At 34.0% G+C, this 18,286-nt stretch overlaps 1 protein-coding gene across 1 annotated transcript in view; it reads left to right on the forward strand.

The window, feature by feature from the left end:
- The window catches only part of GPM6A (glycoprotein M6A), a 58,631-nt gene extending 40,916 nt beyond the window's left edge, over window positions 1-17,715 (forward strand). Inside the window, exons 3-6 of the mRNA XM_008587270.1 lie at window positions 2,673-2,826; window positions 12,547-12,623; window positions 13,164-13,229; window positions 15,601-17,715. Coding sequence (XP_008585492.1) covers window positions 2,673-2,826; window positions 12,547-12,623; window positions 13,164-13,229; window positions 15,601-15,753 — 450 coding nt within the window. The 3' untranslated portion in view covers window positions 15,754-17,715. The remainder of the gene's footprint in view (window positions 1-2,672; window positions 2,827-12,546; window positions 12,624-13,163; window positions 13,230-15,600) is intronic.
- The last annotated feature ends 571 nt before the right edge of the window (window positions 17,716-18,286 follow it).

Below are 18,286 nucleotides of genomic sequence, written 5' to 3' on the forward strand. Positions count from 1 at the left end.
TGTTCCCATTTCACATAGGCAGAAACAGAAGTAAAAGAGAGGCCTAGATTCAAACCATCACAAAGGCCTGTTAATCAATATGCCATAAGAACCCTTTTATTACTAAGTAAATGTGACATTTAGGTTAGGGTGATAGCCAGTGGCATGTCAGTGCTTGTTAAATAAATAGATTTCGACTTCTTACATATTAGACTCAAATGGCAGAATATATAAAATGACTTGCATCATATCATACAGCTTATTAATGTTAGAGGTGAATGGGTATTGCCACTTGTATTAGGCTTATCAATGCTTTGAGGTTTAGCAGATCTTTCTCACCTAGATAGGGTATGTAAAGAATGGTGTGATATAAGGTAGGCAGGGCTCTGAGAGGGGAAGAATTCTGAACTGACCCCACACCACCTAGTGAGTTTCATCTACCAGGGTACTTCAAAAAGTTCCTGGAATCTTTTTTTTTTTTTTTGAAGTACCCTCATAGTGATATCCTTTACGTTCCAGAAAGGAGAAAGGGTAGAGACTACACAAAAAATGTTGTCCTTTCTCTTTGATAGAGACAAGCAAAATGTTTACTGTAAAACTCAAGTGTGTTTCAAGAACAAATATTGTCCATATTTCCACATGGCATGTTTTTATTCTCTTGGTCAGTAAAATAAGGAGGAAGTGGTATTGCTCTACAGGACTGAAGTCCTACTGGTGATATTTATGCATATAAGTCCTTAGGAAGTATTTGTTGGTGAGATTAAATAATTCTAAAAGTGATATAAACTTTAATAATTCTACTAGAAGAATAAATAACCTTTTTAAGGATATTTACTCCCATTCCTTCACTGATTTAAATAACTTAATATTCAGCAAATTCTATTTGCTAATATTTTTAGACCAGGTTTTGTTTCATGTTGGATGTATTAGGTTAAAATATGTCTGCCAAATCATAGCTTAAAGACAGTGTTGGGACAGATATTGGCTCATCAAATTCTCTACCCACTAGCATTTCAAAGTAGAGACCAATAGGAAGTCAGATTTGAGATAAGATGAAACAGTATTACTATAAAGCATGTGTTTAATTATATTCTGGGTTTCTGAAGTATGGTGACATTTCACAACTTATAGGAGAAGGATCAGATCTCAGGTCTCATTGGCTTTCTATACTGCCTCTCTTCATATTTCTTATGTAATTTCCTTTCTTTTTTTTTTTTTTTTTTCCTTTTTGTCTTTTTTCGTGTCCGGCAACGGATCGCAACCCTCAGTGTCGCGCCCGGACCAGACCGGGACCGGCAATGGGATAGCAAACCTCGGTGTTGCGCCCACACCTCGCTCAGCCAGTGAGCGGGAACCGGTCTGTATGTGGGATCTGAACCCTCGGCAGGAGCACCACTGCGCTCCCAGCAGCGCACTGTAGCAGTGCGCCACCGGGCTGGCCCTTCCTTTCAATTCTTAATCCCAATAAAATGTCTATATTAATCACAATATGACTTTAATATTGGAACATAAGGTTTATCATGACATTGACATCAATTTTACTACTCTTTCAAAAGTGCTATTTTTAGTATATGAGTGTTGTTAAATAAGTTAGACTTGTTTGAATTTCACTTAAATCATGGGGTACAGTCCAGCTATAACTCATCACCAAGTAATTAATAGGGTTGAACAAGAGATTTGGTTTCATTCAGTATATTTACTATATGCTGTGCTGCCATTGAAAATGTGACTACTTGAGATGTTACAGGTAAGCCAGAATACAGTACTGCTTCTATTCAGGTCTTCTGGAAGAGTGCTCCTGAAGGTCAGAAGAACCAAATATCTATAGAAACAGCTTTTGGTGTCCAAGGGCTACATTTCAAACGTTTTTCCATGTATTGTCCATCATTCCTCTACTCATTCATGCATCTATATGTCTTTATCCAGCATCTATGCCATGCTTAAAATAAAAATTCATGTAAATCCATGCTCTACCTGGGATAACGAACAGCCTTTCAGTACACTTTATAAATATTAAAAATCTTTCTGAAATAAGTAAAATCTTTGTTTTCAAAATTAAAATAATATTTTAGTATGTTTCTGTAGCAATAGTAAAATTAACATACATGAAAGACAGATTTAAAGTTGACAAAAAATATTAAAAAGGAGTGTAAGTACAGGCTAATATCATTATCTACTAATATGATTTGAGAATCACCATATTATAATGTTAATTATAAACAAAGTTAAGTAGCTTAACTATTTATGATATGAAGTGGAGCCAGTTTGAGTGTGAGATAAATTTATTAATAAACTTTTAACTCATTTGTAATTTTTCACAGTAAAATTCCCCATTTTGCAGAATCCCCTCTTAAATATACAAGTGGATATTTTCTAAAGCCTAAAAGAAAATCTGTGGTGAGATTTTTAAGATAAAAACATGAACGAAACAGGTATTAAAATGCAGGTAGATTATTTTTTCCTTTGTTCATCAGAACCTCTTCCAAGATGCGATTTTCCAGCAGGTTTATTCACTTGACCTATTGTATTCACCGTGTCTCAACTTCCCACCCTGCAACCCTAACAGTCTTGTGATAATGATTTATGGATGATAGCCTTAAAAACCTTTTATGTTGAGCTTTGCAGACTGAATACAAAATTCTTCTTGTCCCCTGGATGATATGTTTTCTCTGTCCATTTTTCCTCTGTTGCAGTTTATTATGCTGACATACCTCTTCATGTTGGCCTGGCTGGGAGTCACGGCTTTCACCTCGCTGCCAGTTTACATGTACTTCAATCTGTGGACCATCTGCCGGAACACCACACTCGTGGAGGGAGCAAATCTCTGCTTGGACCTTCGTCAGTTTGGTAGGTGGATATTGGATCTCTAACTGTAAAACACCACCCATATTCTTTTACCTAAGTAACTGCCTCTAAAATATTTTAAATCACTTTGGAATCATCATGACCTCTTCTACCACAGAGATGTTTATCAGAGTACTCATTTTTAAGACATTCCTTTTTAAATTTAAATAAGTAGTATTTCAAGGGTGAGTGGAAGTTGATTTCACTCATGTATACATATACACATGCATATTTGAATGGGCTGTCAGATTGCATTTCCTGGTATTGGTTCCCTTTCCTGATTCCTTTGCTCTTTTGTGCTCAATGTGATGTCTGCATCCTACTTTCATTCTCCAATAATAGACTGGACAAATTGTGAAGTCTAGTGTGAAGACCAACTAAGAAAGGCACACTTTGTTTTTTTCTGAAATAGGAAAGAAACAGAAAACAAAAAACTTAGCACTTAACAGTAATGAAATCAAAGAATGCTAAATAAGGTAAATAAGTCAGCAGTTCTCATTGATTATTTTTATTTAGGGCTAAAACCTCTGGTAAATAATAATAGTTACTCATATATGCGTGGGCTTACCTTGTATAGACCTTATTCTAAGTACCTTATAGAAACTAAATTAACAACTCTATATGGTGGGAAGTACTATTAGCTTCTTTAGAGATGACAAAACTGAGGTACAGTGAAGTTAAATGACTTGTCTAAGTTAACACAGCTAGTAACTGACAGAGCTAGAATTCAAACCCAGGCAGCCCAGCTGCAGAGTCTGTTCTTACTCATAAGACAACTGCCTCTCATATGGAAACAAGTACTGAACTAGAAATGTGGAAAGTTAGAGTCTAATGTCAGTTCACCTATTTGAGATTCTTTTTCATGATTTGTAAAAAAATAGGAGGTACAGAATTTATAAAAGATATGCAACTCCACATTTGCAAATGGATTTTTTAATTTTTTTTTTTATTGAACAGATATTAAAAGCCAACCTATTAACATCTGGGGACACTCATGTTTTTTCTCTAATGAGGTTTCTTCATACTTAAGAAAAGTAGGAAACTTTTTACTAGATGATATTTGAAGGCCTTGTAGCTATGTGGGTATATTATAGCTAGACTATAGGGTACAATAAAACTATTCTATGGCCAACTAGCTGAGTATTCCAGAACAGTGGACCACCCACCATCCTGTCAGACAAAGTCCTCAAGCCCCCTGTAGTCTGATCTAAATGAAAAGCAAGGTGCTATGCTCTATGGGTGAAGTTCTTGGCAAGAGGAATCTTCCATTGCAAAAGTTTCACTCTTGTAATCAAGTCCCTTTTAAACACAGGAAAAGGAAACCCCAGCAACTGCCACTAGAGGTCACTGCAGACAGCAGCGTAGAAACTTGTGGCTCTGGCTTCAGTCCCCTCCCTCAGTAGTAATCTTCCTTTTATTCTGCTGATCCTAAAAGTTCAAATTGGAAAAGATGTGTCTAGCTTCTCAGATAGGGTTACCAGATAAAATACAGGCCACCTAGTTCAATTAGAATTTCAGATAAACAAGCAAATTTTTCCAGTACATGTGTGGTCCCAAATACTGTATGGGACATACTTATACTAAAATTATTTGTTTTATTATCTGAAATTCAAATTTAACTGAGGCACAGTGAGGTTATCTTTATTATTAAATCTGTTAACCCTACTCTCAGAACCTCACTTCTCTTAGGAAAGTGTCAACTGCAATAGATGAGGGCTGAGGTCTCTATAATGTGAATGTCTATGTTTTCAAAAATACATGCTTCTGATTGGGAACATTTCACTTCTTATGGTGTGATAAATAAGAATTGGTGAAGTGGGTGATTATAAAGTCTTTGCTCTTATCAAAGCAATACTTTAGACTAACAAATNGCCTCACTTCTCTTAGGAAAGTGTCAACTGCAATAGATGAGGGCTGAGGTCTCTATAATGTGAATGTCTGTGTTTTCAAAAATACATGCTTCTGATTGGGAACATTTCACTTCTTATGGTGTGATAAATAAGAATAGGTGAAGTGGGTGATTATAAAGTCTTTGCTCTTATCAAAGCAATACTTTAGACTAACAAATATTGGGAAATTCTAGCAGATTACTTTTTAAGTTTTCTCCAACTTTGATTTCTAAAGGAGAGGAAAGATAATCCTCCGGAAAAGATGAGTAGATCCTCTTTTTAATATTTTCACCTCTTTTTTTTCTTTTTAACAAAAAACTTCTGTTAATTCTTAATGTATTCAAGTGTGCTTATAATACCCAAATTAACCTAATTTTTCTTAATATATTGAGATCTATACTTCCGAATATATATGATCCCCTATGACATTAAACACAGAATGTGTCTTAGAATCATAGAATTTTATAAATGGACTTTATTATTCACCAATCCAACTGTCTGGTCTAAAAGAAATTCTAACAGATGAAATAAATTTCCAGAGATATTGGTACCTAGCAGGCCATGCTGGAATAAGAAGGCGAGTGTACTGAATCTTGGTTCAGTTCTTTTCTGCTCAACATTTCTTCAAATAAAATTTTTATAAAAAGAGTTTTTAAAAAACTTTTTTAAGTAAACTATCACTATATTTACAGTAGACGGAATGATGTTCCTTCACAGATGTACAAATTATATTTCCTGGAATCTATAAATATGTGAGGTTACATGTTAAAAGGGAATTAAGGTTACAGATAGAATTAAGTTTGCTAGTCGACTGACCTTAAAATAGGGAGATTATCCTGTGTTAGCCAGATGAGCCCAATGCAAGTGCAAGCGTCCTTAAAAGTGGAAGAAAGAGACAGTACAGAAGAGTCAATCAGAGGGAGATGGACTATGGGAAAAAGGCACAGAAAGATGCAGTGTTGCTCGGCTTTGAAGATGAAGAAAAGGGACCAAGAGCCAAGGAATGTGGGTCCCCTGTAGAAGCTGGAAAAGGAAAGGAAACTGATTTTCCTTCTAGAGCCTCCAGAAGGAGTGTAGCCCTGATGACCCCTGTGACTTTCAGAGCTTAAGACAATAAATTTGTGTTGTTTTAAGCCACTAAATTTGTGGCAATCTGTGACAGCAGTAATAGGAAACAAATTTTTTTGTTTTTCAAACTTGTCGTTTACTGTTTTTGTGATCTAATACATTCACTTTATCATGATGGCAGTTCCTCTTCTGTCAAAGCCAGCCACATTGCATCTTCTTGACAGTTCTTTTGCAGCCTTAATTCCCTTTGCACTGTAACACATTCACAGGTCCCAGGGATTTGGATGTGAACATCTTTGGTGGTCTATTTTCTGTCTACCACAGTCCACCCTCTGACTGCCAAAGTACATTCACCCCACCCCAAGGTCCAAAGGTTTCATACCATTACAGCATCAACTCAAAGTCAAAAAAAACCATTTCAATCTCATTAGTTATCGCCCCTGTCGTTTTTAAAAAAGAGTGCCAAAATAAATGTAAAGCATAAATATATGGTTAAAGCTGTTCTTTGAGCCTTACCACATAGTCATGAAGATCCATCCAAATGTAACACTACTTATGTAGATGTGGAAGAAAGAGAAGTCACTTTTCAGATATCATACAACCTTTACATCAGCTATTATGGCTTTCTGTTTAGCCCTTAATATAAAATCTATTGCTGCGTGGTACTTATTTGCTCTCCAGATAATGTGTTTCTATTAAGAATCCTGAATGTATATACACAAGCACATTATGATCATGTGGAATCAGAAAAGAGACACTCCTCAAAAACTGTATTATGGTCAGTACAGAGTTTACTGAAGTTCACCAAAAAGGTAATTGAATAGGTAAGAGTATACTTTGAAGTAATTTCTGTTACCTTGCAAAGTTGTCTTATTAGCATATAGATGGTATCTTTTATCGTAGAAGAGGCTGAGGTCTTTAAACTAGCTAGGGAGAACTCTCAGCATGTAATGGCTGTCATACCTGCTTAGTAGAGGCATGCATCTCACTGTTCATTCTCATGCATGTAATAAACATATACATTTCCAACAGATTTAATGGTAAGAGGAGCCATCACTTGATATAGTTGAAGAATTTAAAGATGGCTTATCATATTAGGATTTGCTGTATTTCAAAACACATCATGAAATAATTTTACTTGCATTTTTAATGGTTTATTATAATTTCTGTTATCCTGCAATTGTATGTACTGTGATTTAATGACATTGGATGTATTAGGTGTTTATCCTAGGAAATTTGTGTCATAAAATATTAAAACTGGTCCCCATAATATCATCTAGATCCAAGATTTCAAACTGCTCCATCCCAGCCTGCAGATTTGTTGAAACTACCTCAGGGCCAGCTATGGAAAGAAAGTGGTTCAAAGTAGGTGGGGCTTCTTTATCCAGAACACACCTCTACTTGTTAGCCAGAACAGCTTGTTTTTATCTGGTTTCCAGAAAACACTCCTCGGTGGAGTTTCGTTTCACTTATTTGTTCACACTTTTCAACAAGTATTTAATGAGCATCTATTATTTTCCAGCACTGCTCAATTTTGAAAGGAAACAATTGCTATGACAACATAAAATAAAATAAAGTTTGACAAACACTTAGATCATGGACCTGGCTTGTCATGCTTTCTCTAGGAATATTGCATTATTTGTCCAAGATATAACAGACAACAGAGTTAGAATGGAAATATACAGCACTTTAGATCTACGTCCACTCCATTCAAAAGGACGTTTCATGTTTGCACAGAAACTAGATGCATATACTGTTAACAGGAAATCATTTGTATGTTTAGCTGTGTATCATTGCTAATTACTGAACTATATTCATTTCTGCTAAATAAGTCAAGAAGTTATTTGACAAATTATTTTTTTCATTTTTCATTTTCTTTTTTCTATTATAAAGAGGACAAACTCATTAAACAATTTGGACAGAAAAAAAGAAGAAATGAAAACTATCCATAATCCTATTATTTGGTAAAAATCTTGGCTGTATTTTTTTCTGTGTAGGTTTTCCTATGCTAGATGGCATGCCAAAGGGAAATTAAAGTTACAGATGCAATTAAGGTTGCCAGTCACCTGACCTTAATATAGGGTCATTATCCTGGCTTAGCCAGATTGGCCCAATATACTCAACAAGTGTCCTTATAAATGGAAGAATCATAAGGGAAGATTCAGTCAGAGGGGGATGTATTATGGAAAGATCCAATATTGTTGGCTTTGAAGATGGAGAAATGTCCAGGAATGTGGGTGGTCCCTAGAAGCTATAAAAGACTGCAGGAATATTATCATTTTTAAAACGAGTAATGTAAATGCTAAGTCATTCGAATGTAAACACTTATATTTTATAATTTTTTAAAATTTCTATCACCTTATAAAGAATCATAAATATATAAATAAAGTGTCATAATTATCTATTCATTCTGCTTACCCCCAACTTTCACAACTTCCTTGATAAGAATTTACACCCCTAGGAGTGGTGCTTCAATTGTCCAGTAACCACCAAAAGGTTTTTATTGCCTTAGTGATGAAAGCAATAGTAACTGTGTACATATATTATATATAATTTTCTCTGAAGTTTTTTTATATTTGGGGCACAACCAATTCTTACAAAGCTGGAAACATATTGCTTCGGTTTAGCCAGCTTGAAAGATATAAAGAATTATAGAAAAAGCCTGTGACTGCAACTCTAATGCGATTCCTCACTGTTCTCTCTCCTGACTCTTCTCACAGTGAGTTCTTGATGCTTCTCTTGTCCAGTCCTTACTGGTTACTTGCCTTTTCTCCTAATTGCTTTTAAGAAACTGGAAATGTTGGAGTGGCCAGTTTGCTTAGTTGGTTAGAGTGCAGTGTTATAACACCAAGATCACAGGTTCAGATCCCCACACCAGCTGGCTGCCAAAAATAAAAAGAAACTGAAAATGTCAATAGAGCTGTGATTAACATGGAAAGCAGGTTTTCCCTTTGACATGATGATTTACATTCCTTTGGGCATCTAGCCAGTAGTGGGATAGCTGGATGGTATAGTAGTTCTATAGTAAATAATAGCCAAGATATGGAACCAACCTAAATGTCCACTGATGGATTACTGGATAAAGAAAATGTGGTATAAATACACAATGGAATAGTATTTGGCTATAAAAAAAAATGAAATTCTGTCATTGGCAGCAACTGGAGAAAATTATGTTGAGTGAAATAAGCCAGGCACAGAAGGAAAAATACTGCATGTTCTTACTCATAAGTGGTAGCAAAGGAAGGAAGGAAAGAAGAAGATAATAATATGTTGAACTTTCAAAAGGAGATGCTGGATTGTATAGTAGTTCTATAGTAAATAATAGCCAAGATATGGAACCAACCTAAATGTCCACTGATGGATAACTGGATAAAGAAAATGTGGTATAAATACACAATGGAATAGTATTTGGCTATAAAAAAAAATGAAATTCTGTCATTTGCAGCAACTGGAGAAAATTATGTTGAGTGAAATAAGCCAGGCACAGAAGGAGAAATACTGCATGTTCTTACTCATGAGTGGTAGCAAAGGAAGGAAGGAAAGAAGAAGATAATAATATGTTGAACTTTCAAAAGGAGAGAACAGAACTGTGGTTATTAGAGGAGGGAAAGGGAGAGGAAAAGAGGAGTTAGGGAAAAATTGGTTAATGGACACAAAGAATGAGCACATTTTGTAAAGACCAATATGCCAACTATTCTGATTCAATCATCACATATTGTACACAAATATTGATAGTCAACTCTGTAGCCCACAAATATGTACAATCAATTAGGTTACAATTAAAAGAAAGAAAGTGGAAATGCCATTTGCATATTTTAGCTAAAAACTTTTCCATAGCTAGTAAATAAATACATAAATATATTCAATACTTAGAAACATTGATATACATTTGAATAATTTACTTAAATTTTGGTTAAATTTGGCCATTCAGCGACAGATACAAAAGAATCAAACTGATCAGATTTTCAAATTTGCATTGCAGCTTATCTTACACAGGCACTTTTCTATAGCTTCATATTATTCATACACTAATTTATAAACTAGAATTAATTTGGAATATATATGCATATTTGTGGTATATGGTATACATATCACAAAAACTTCATTATATATGTGTAGACATATATGAGAAAAAGAGGATTCAAAGAGGAATTTTTTTTATGAAGGTACTTCAAAAAGTTCATGGAAAAATGGAATTGAAAGCTAATAAAAATCTTTCCATAAATTTTTTGGAGGCCTCTCATACATACAGCATCAGGAGCACTGGGTGGGAGGGTTGGGTCACAATATTTAAAAGAATGATGGAGGAAGGCTTCACTGAGTAGCTGGGATTTGAAGGACAGGAGGGACTTAGCCATGGCAATATTCTTGTTGGAGAGAAGATGCAGTGCAAAATTACCACGGCAATACCATGCCTGGGATCTTCAGGAAACAACAGGGAAGACACTGTGGCTGAAGTAGAATAAGAAAGTAGGGAGAATAGATTGAAACGAAGTCTGAGAGCTCATGGAACATACAATCATGATGAGGGATGATGAATTATAACTTTGGGGCTTGTATTCTGAGGGAAATAGAGAGTCATTAAAGGATTTTGGCAGAAGAGGTACATGATCTGACTTACAGAAGGATCACTGTGGCTGTTCTATGGAGAAAAGACTGTAACAAGTGTAGAAGCAGGGAGGACAGTTAACAAACTATTGTAGTAATCCAGCAGCCAGATATTAGTGGAGATATTATTGGTTCAGGAGAGTAGCAAGGGAGGTAGCTAGAAGTGGGCTTTCAGAGAAAAAGAGGATTCAAGGAGGAATTTTTTTTTTTTTTTTTTTTTTTTTTTCTGGGAAGATTGATTTATCAGGAGAGATGGGAAAGGCTACAGTAAGAGTTTGCTTGACAGTGTGGCAGGTAAGGGAGAAGACCAGAAGTTCAGTTTTGAAGATGCTGACTTTTAAATGCTTATTCGGAATCCCAATAAAGTTGTCAGATAAGAAATTGGACATATGTATCCTGGTTTTAGCAGACAAGTAGGGGCTGTCTAGGTAGATCTAGTTGTTGACAATATTTAAATCTTTGAGACTAGATGGCTGAGGACTAAACACTGGGATGCTCCAACTTAAGAGGCTGTAGAGAAGAGGAACCAGATGAGGATTCTGTGAAGTAGGAGCCAGTGAGAATAGAAAGACAGAAACAGAACACTGTAGGTCTTAGAAACCAAGTGAAGAAATCATGAAGGAAGAGGCAGGGTTATCAATTGTCTCCAATATTGCTGAAATACTACTGGCAAGAAAATAAGAGCTGAGAATTAATCTTTGGAGGTCATTGGTGACCTTTATAAGAAAAATGTTCATGGAGGGTTGGGGCAAAATCTGACTTGAGAGAGTTTAGGTGGAAATGAAAGGAAAGGAATTGCAGACAATGAGCATAGGCCATATTTTCTAGGAGTTTTGCTGCAAATGTGAATTGAGAGATGGGTAAGGAAATGATGTACAACATATCTACATCACATAAGTGAAATCTGTAATGGATCAGTTTGGAGAAAGATAATCTTGACTAGTAAGCTTTCTCAATCATGGTGGTTTATTAGACAAATAATCTCATGGGCGAATACATTTTTTTTCCTCTTCCAACCATCTTGGCAGAAAGGAAAGGTTATGGAGACAGATCTTTGCATTTGTTGTACTGCAAGTAGATTATTTTTTACACTAAGTTAGATATACATATTAAAATGAAATAAAAAGCAGTGAATGCTAAAAGCTTAGGTATCAGACTGCCCCAAGCTTGGAATGTTTATTTCTTTCATGCTTATATGTGTTTAACACTTCAGTAGTTCTCAAAAAAAAAAAAAAAAGAAAAGAAAAAAAAAAAATTAAAGAGCCATTATAGGGTGAACTTGATTAGTTCTATTCTCTAAAATGATATCTAGAGCTATGGCAATAAATCACCTCTGTGCTTATTTTTAAAAATACAGTGCACCAGACCTAACTATCACAGATTCCCATCTAACAGCTTTGTGCTGGAGTCTACAAATACATATTTTTGAGAGTTCCCCAGGAGATTATGGTATAGTTCGTCAATGAACTGACTGGAGCAAGGGTAACTATGAAAATGGCATTAAACATTTGAACATTAAAATATGAACATTAAAATGGCAACTTTTAATTTCCCATAACTAAATAACATTGTTTTCAATATTAGCAGAAGAGAAAGCACTCCTTTGTGCAATATGCCTTTATGAACTAACAGAAGCATTGTACCACCTGAACAAATTTAGATCCTGACTTCAGCATAGTTTGGGGCATAGTTACCAAAATAATTGTGGTGCCTACATCATCACATTTATGTAACAAACCAATGAACAAGCTATAATTGAACCTGAAAATTTTGGTGGTTAGATTCAGTTGAATTCAGGTTGAAAATGTTTTAAAATGTTGGAGGGCTAAATGGTTTTGTATATTGTATTCATAATTCTATGAACAAACCAATGAACAAGCTATAATTGAACCTGAAAATTTTGGTGGTTAGATTCAGTTGAATTCAGATTGAAAATGTTTTAAAATGTTGGAGGGCTAAATGGTTTTGTATATTGTATTCATAATTCTATGCACAGTTATTATCCACAGTGAAAGCTGAGGAGGAATTTTTTCATCATAACATAACAAAATATAAAATGAAACTTGTTTGGATTTAATCAGAAAAAAAGTTTCTTTTTCTCTCTCAGAGCTCTTGAAAACATTTATAATGCTAAACTGCAATTTTCTACATGTTGTAGGGATTGTAACAATTGGAGAGGAAAAGAAAATTTGCACTGTCTCTGAGAATTTCTTGAGAATGTGTGAATCTACTGAGGTGAGTGTTTTTACAAGTTTTAATTTTGTCAAAATTTTATCATTCATTTTGTTATTTGAAGACTATATTACAATTAATCTATAGAGAATTTTCACTTTTCTTTTGGAGGCAATTTTACTTGTAGTGGTGTTATATATAGAGAGCAAAGAATAAATATGAATGAAATGCTCTGCATATCTCAACACAAATCATAATAAACATTTCAAATTTTCTAGAAACTCATTTTAATGAAGGTTAAAAATTATAAAGTTGTATTTAAAGACATAGCATAGCCTTACATTATTATAATTTTAAAGAATACTATCAATATTAATCACAGTCTCATCTTTAATTACATTAAAATGATGTGGTTGCAAGGGTTTAAGTACTTTTCAGGAGAAAAGAGAGTGTAGTAATGTTTTTTGATTGATAAGTGATTTATCACAGGCTCACTTTTGTTAAAAATGTACAAAGTCTCATTCATAAGACAGTAGCAGTCCTGACCTCTCTTCTGCTTGTAACTCTGACCCATGTTTTGGATCTCTGTGGTTTTTGTTGCAGTTGAACATGACCTTCCACTTGTTTATTGTGGCACTTGCTGGAGCTGGGGCAGCAGTTATTGCTATGGTAAGACCTTGAAGCTCTGATGCTGTTTTGTTTTTTTTTTTCAATTGAAATCACAAAGCTATCTGCTTATAAAGATGATAATTTATCTCTAATGTCTGAGGTCCATGGGAAATATTTATTTTGTCAGTAAAAGAAGAAGGGGAGACAATTCAAATAAATAAGTGAAAAACAAGGCTTAACCCTAAGAAATATTATCATTACAATAGGAAGAATATTCGGTAATCAGTTTAAGGATTAAAACACTCAACATTGATAACATTAATAAAAAATAAGTAATTCATTAAGATTTTAGTTATTAGATTAGTATTAATATGAAAATTATTTCTGTCACATATATGTATATATCAGTGTAATATCCTGACTAATCTAATTCCTTAATTTTCATTATTCATTTTTCTTCTTAACTAAAAACATAAAAACACTATATCCAGTCACATAAAAAAAGGATTAATTTATTTTTTAGAAAATAAACCTCAGTAGTTTCAAGTTATGTCTTTTATATCCATATAAAATTTCTATAGAAATATTAAGAACAAATCCTTAAAATCCTCTTTCCACACATGAAGCTTTTACAGAGTTTGGTGGACCTACTATGTGCCAGATCCTGTCTCATCCTTTGTATCTCATGAGTTCCAGTTTGCTCACTGAAATGCCAAATATCAACTGTGAACAAGGACTCTGAACATCAGTAATAGCTTTTGTAACCAAGGTCTGCAGTCCTTAGTTTTGTATTCTAAAAGATAAGTAGTATAGAACTCTAGAAGTTTCCAGTTACCTCACAATTGTTTTAGCCAATTCAGTATGTAAAAATGATGAACTAATTTGGATTTACTTAATTCATTTCCTTATGGCGCCAATACATTGTCTAATGTGTTGGTAAAAGGAACACTTTCTAATAAATAAGAGTGTTTTTATCCCTTGTAAAAACCAAAAATAAGAATAATGAGGCAATGCTAATGCACTAATGTTAATTTAAACATTGCTCAACATTTTAGATATAGTGACTATAAACCTCTACATAGGAATTTTGTTTCTGAATGTGAGATGCTTAATAAGATCATGTTGTCTGATTTATGGGAGAAATCAAAATAGAACAATAAGCCTTACACTCTGAACCTATAATTAATGCTAAAATATGCCCTCAGGAAGCATCAACATGTTCTGGCCAATGATATAAATACCATAGTGCACAAATATAACTCACAGCCCCTGCTTCCAGGTGGCTTACAGTTTCCATTAAACTAAATGCAAAATTTCAGAGGAAATAGAACATTCTGAAAATAACTATTTTATAATAATATACATCTTTTTTCCTATATCCTTGTATCTGGTTTTTTTGTTGTTTTGTTTTGTTTTTTACTACCTGTTGGCAACCTGAATATGGCACAATATTCACTATATTCTTTATGTCACTCTGTATTTTTCTAGAATGAGCCTGCATTCTGTTATTCAAAGTACTCTCTGCTAAATATTAAAATTTTAGTATTCAATTTTTCTAAATGTTGTGTAAAAAATATTGCCCACCCTTTAAAACTCATGGAAAGTAAACGAGTGACAACTTAGTTTTTCTTCCTATTTACCCATCAAAATCCACCATGTGGAAACTGCTTTCTCTCTCCTCTGGACCAAGAGGGAAGAAAAGAAAGAAAAGCAAATAAGTGGCCTCATTGCCAAGTCAATTCAACTCAAACCAGGAGCCTTATTTCTTGAGTAATTTCATTACTCAAGACAGATCAGGAGCTTCCTTTTTGAACATGGCACTATTCTAGTAATTGTGAGTGTATATAAATATGCAAGATCCATACGACACAGTACTGCTCTTGTAGTTTGTAGTCTAAAGGAAACTATAAAATTCATTGTATGGAAAATTAACTTGATAATTAAATCCACAAACCTGTTTTTGGTTTTTTCCATAATCCTTCTTTATATTGTACAGTGAGGCAACATACCCTTCAATTAATTCAAGTCAATCGGACACAAATTTTATATGAGAAAATGTTTGATCATGGGTTATAAAGCACAGATGCAGGAAACATGAAATGCATAGTCTTACTGCTTGGGCAAATGACGGCAGAATGGACAGAAAACATCACACAAAGATTAAGAATCAGTCTTGAATTATTTCAGAATTGAAAAAGAAAAAGAAAAAGAGATACTGAAAGAAATGGTTTTAGAATATGGTATCATGTCATTGGAAGAGTGAGGAATATATTTTATTTATCTTGTCCCTATTACCACAGAAATAAATTTTGATTCTATTTTACATGTGAACATTTTCTATGTAAGTATATAGTTGGAATATTTCTTTCCTGATAGCAAGGTGTAATGAAGACACTGACTTCCAGTATAAATTATTTTTGTCTCTGATTAGGTTCACTACCTTATGGTTCTGTCTGCCAACTGGGCCTACGTGAAAGACGCCTGCCGGATGCAGAAATACGAGGACATCAAGTCGAAGGAGGAACAAGAGCTGCATGACATTCATTCTACTCGCTCCAAAGAGCGGCTCAATGCGTACACATAAGTCTTCCTGTCATTTGTACCATTGGAATGCATTGGTGTTTAACTAAGGGCCATCCAACCATGCAACCTTGGAAAAACAAAATGAAAGTGCTTCTCATCAATGGCGTGTGGGGTGACTTAAGAATCACCCGAATACAATTCTTTGTTGTTTAGCACTTAATTTCCTAATTTGTTAAATTGGTGTAATCAGATCTCTTCTACAAGCTCCTATCCAGCCTTTTTTAAAAAAAAAAAATTCTCAAACTCATTTAATAGTTCTGTAATATCTAAGATACTAACATTGCCAAATGCAAAGATTTGTTTGATTTTTAACCACTTCGCATGAGTTATACATAATACCTTTTGCATTATTTCTTATGTTTTGAAAAGAAAATAGCTTTTTATACTTTTTAGTTTTGATTTCGGTAACTAGTTTAACTACAGGTAACCTTCAAAGGGACCATTGTACATTATGAACATTAGACACAGATGACATCATGAGGACTCTTCTTGAAATACGGAAATCTTGTCTGAAGACCAGTGGCCACGTTACTATAGGCCCTGGTTAACGTTCTCATCAATCTAAGGTGCAATTTCTAAATTTGTAAGAGTAGGTTTAAAAAAAAAAAAGTGCTTCTTATCTTTGTTAACATTGTATTTTTTCTTGATGTACTTAAAAGGTTTTTCTCTCTGATTACTCATGTTTATGTTGTGAGCATGTAGAAACAGTAATGCTAATGCATGGCTAGTTGCCTTTTAAAGATTTTGACACCAGTTTTACCTTTTAAAGTTTAGTATAGAGACAATTTAATGGAAATACTGTGGACTATTGGAGAATGATCTCTTTGTGATTTAAGCAGTGGCTGGATTGGAACTTTTAATATGCTAATGTGGAAAATTAATTACCTTTATGAAGGTGGTATATTAAAAATAAGCACACTAACCCCTCAGAAGTTGTTTTGCCTACTTTAAAAGTTTTAATGGATTGCACCTCTGTAAAACTATTCCTAAAATATGTATGATATGTTTGAAAAGGCTTCCATTAATATAATAGCTTTGCTTGCAGCCTTCCAATCTATGTTGGTTTACCTGTAGTGTTTTCTGAAGTGTGGTCAGAGGCCACTATAGAATGTATTGTTTGATAGTGTAGTGATATATTCGTGTTTTTATTTCAAGTAAGTCATTTTAACCGAATGTTCATTCATATTCATTTATAAGAAGTACCTGTATCAAAGGAATAAAAAAAAGCAATCAGTATTATTGGACCAAATTTGGTGTTTGTTTTAACTTTGACTCTCTTCTTTTGATTATTTCTAATGCTACAAGAATGCTGTAAAGTGTCTTTTAAAATGATGTAGCCTGACAAGACATTTTTGTCAGTGTATAAAACTAGGTAGTATTGTGCACTGATTTGACCATTGTGAAATCCTTTCTCAGTGTAACTGCATTTCTAATAAAATCTATTGAGTGAAACAATCTTTGTACACTGACTAGTCATGCATCATCAGTAATTTTACAAGTTCTTGTAGTAGGTAGGGGAATATTACTAGGGTTATCTGTGGCATGATTATGCATTCTGTAGTATGATTTAATTAATTTGGGGTTCGTTTTGCTTCTTTTTTTACAATTAGATTATCTTCCTGGTTCAACATTTTTCTGATAATATGCAGTATTTCAGATGTTCAGCAAAAGTGTTAATGGGCTTCTTTAAATTGTATATTATAGTGTTTCAGTTCTGTGTCTTAACAGTTTGTGATGATTTTTAAAACTGTCTTTTAAACTTATGTAATGATGTTGACACTTTTGGCTTTTATTTCAGGTATTAGAGTTTGTATTCTCACAGAGTGCTTTGTAGCAGGCATTACAATTAATCTGTTTTGTACATAAATGTGCCAACAGCTTGATGGTGGCGTTTTTGAAATGTAGAACAAAGTGCTTGCAAAATGTAATAAATACTCTTGTGTACTTTGTGTACTTATTATTAGTTTCTGCAGTGTTTCTTTGGTTTTTTTTTGTTTGTTTGTTTGTTTGTTTCCTTATTTCTTTCCTATGTGTGTGCATTCTTTTCAAATGCAATAGACACCATCTCCTTAAGTTTCTTACTTCAGTTGAGCTGAATTAACACTTCAAAATTCAGTGAAAATTCGTTTTTTTTTGTTTGTTTGTTTGTTTGTTTCCTTATTTCTTTCCTATGTGTGTGCATTCTTTTCAAATGCAATAGACACGATCTCCTTAAGTTTCTTACTTCAGTTGAGCTGAATTAACACTTCAAAATTCAGTGAAAATTCTATGCATGGATGTTCAGTGCAGGGATAGTAGGGAGTCTGGGGAGAGGGCAAAGGAGTAAAGACTTTGGAGATAATTACATTTAGAAAATAATAACTCTTCCAAAACTCTACTATTTTCCTGTCTGATTTCTATTGTTTTGTTTTCTTTAGTGCTTCACAAAATAACAGAGAAAAATAAAAAGACTATTGCTCTGCAGAAAGAAAAATGATTTCTTGGTTTCTCCAAAATATCAAGGTGAGAGCAATAAAATTAAAAAAAAAATTCTA

The sequence above is a fragment of the Galeopterus variegatus genome, unplaced genomic scaffold, assembly GCF_000696425.1.
Source record: "Galeopterus variegatus unplaced genomic scaffold, G_variegatus-3.0.2 Scaffold4328, whole genome shotgun sequence".
NCBI lineage: Eukaryota > Metazoa > Chordata > Mammalia > Dermoptera > Cynocephalidae > Galeopterus > Galeopterus variegatus.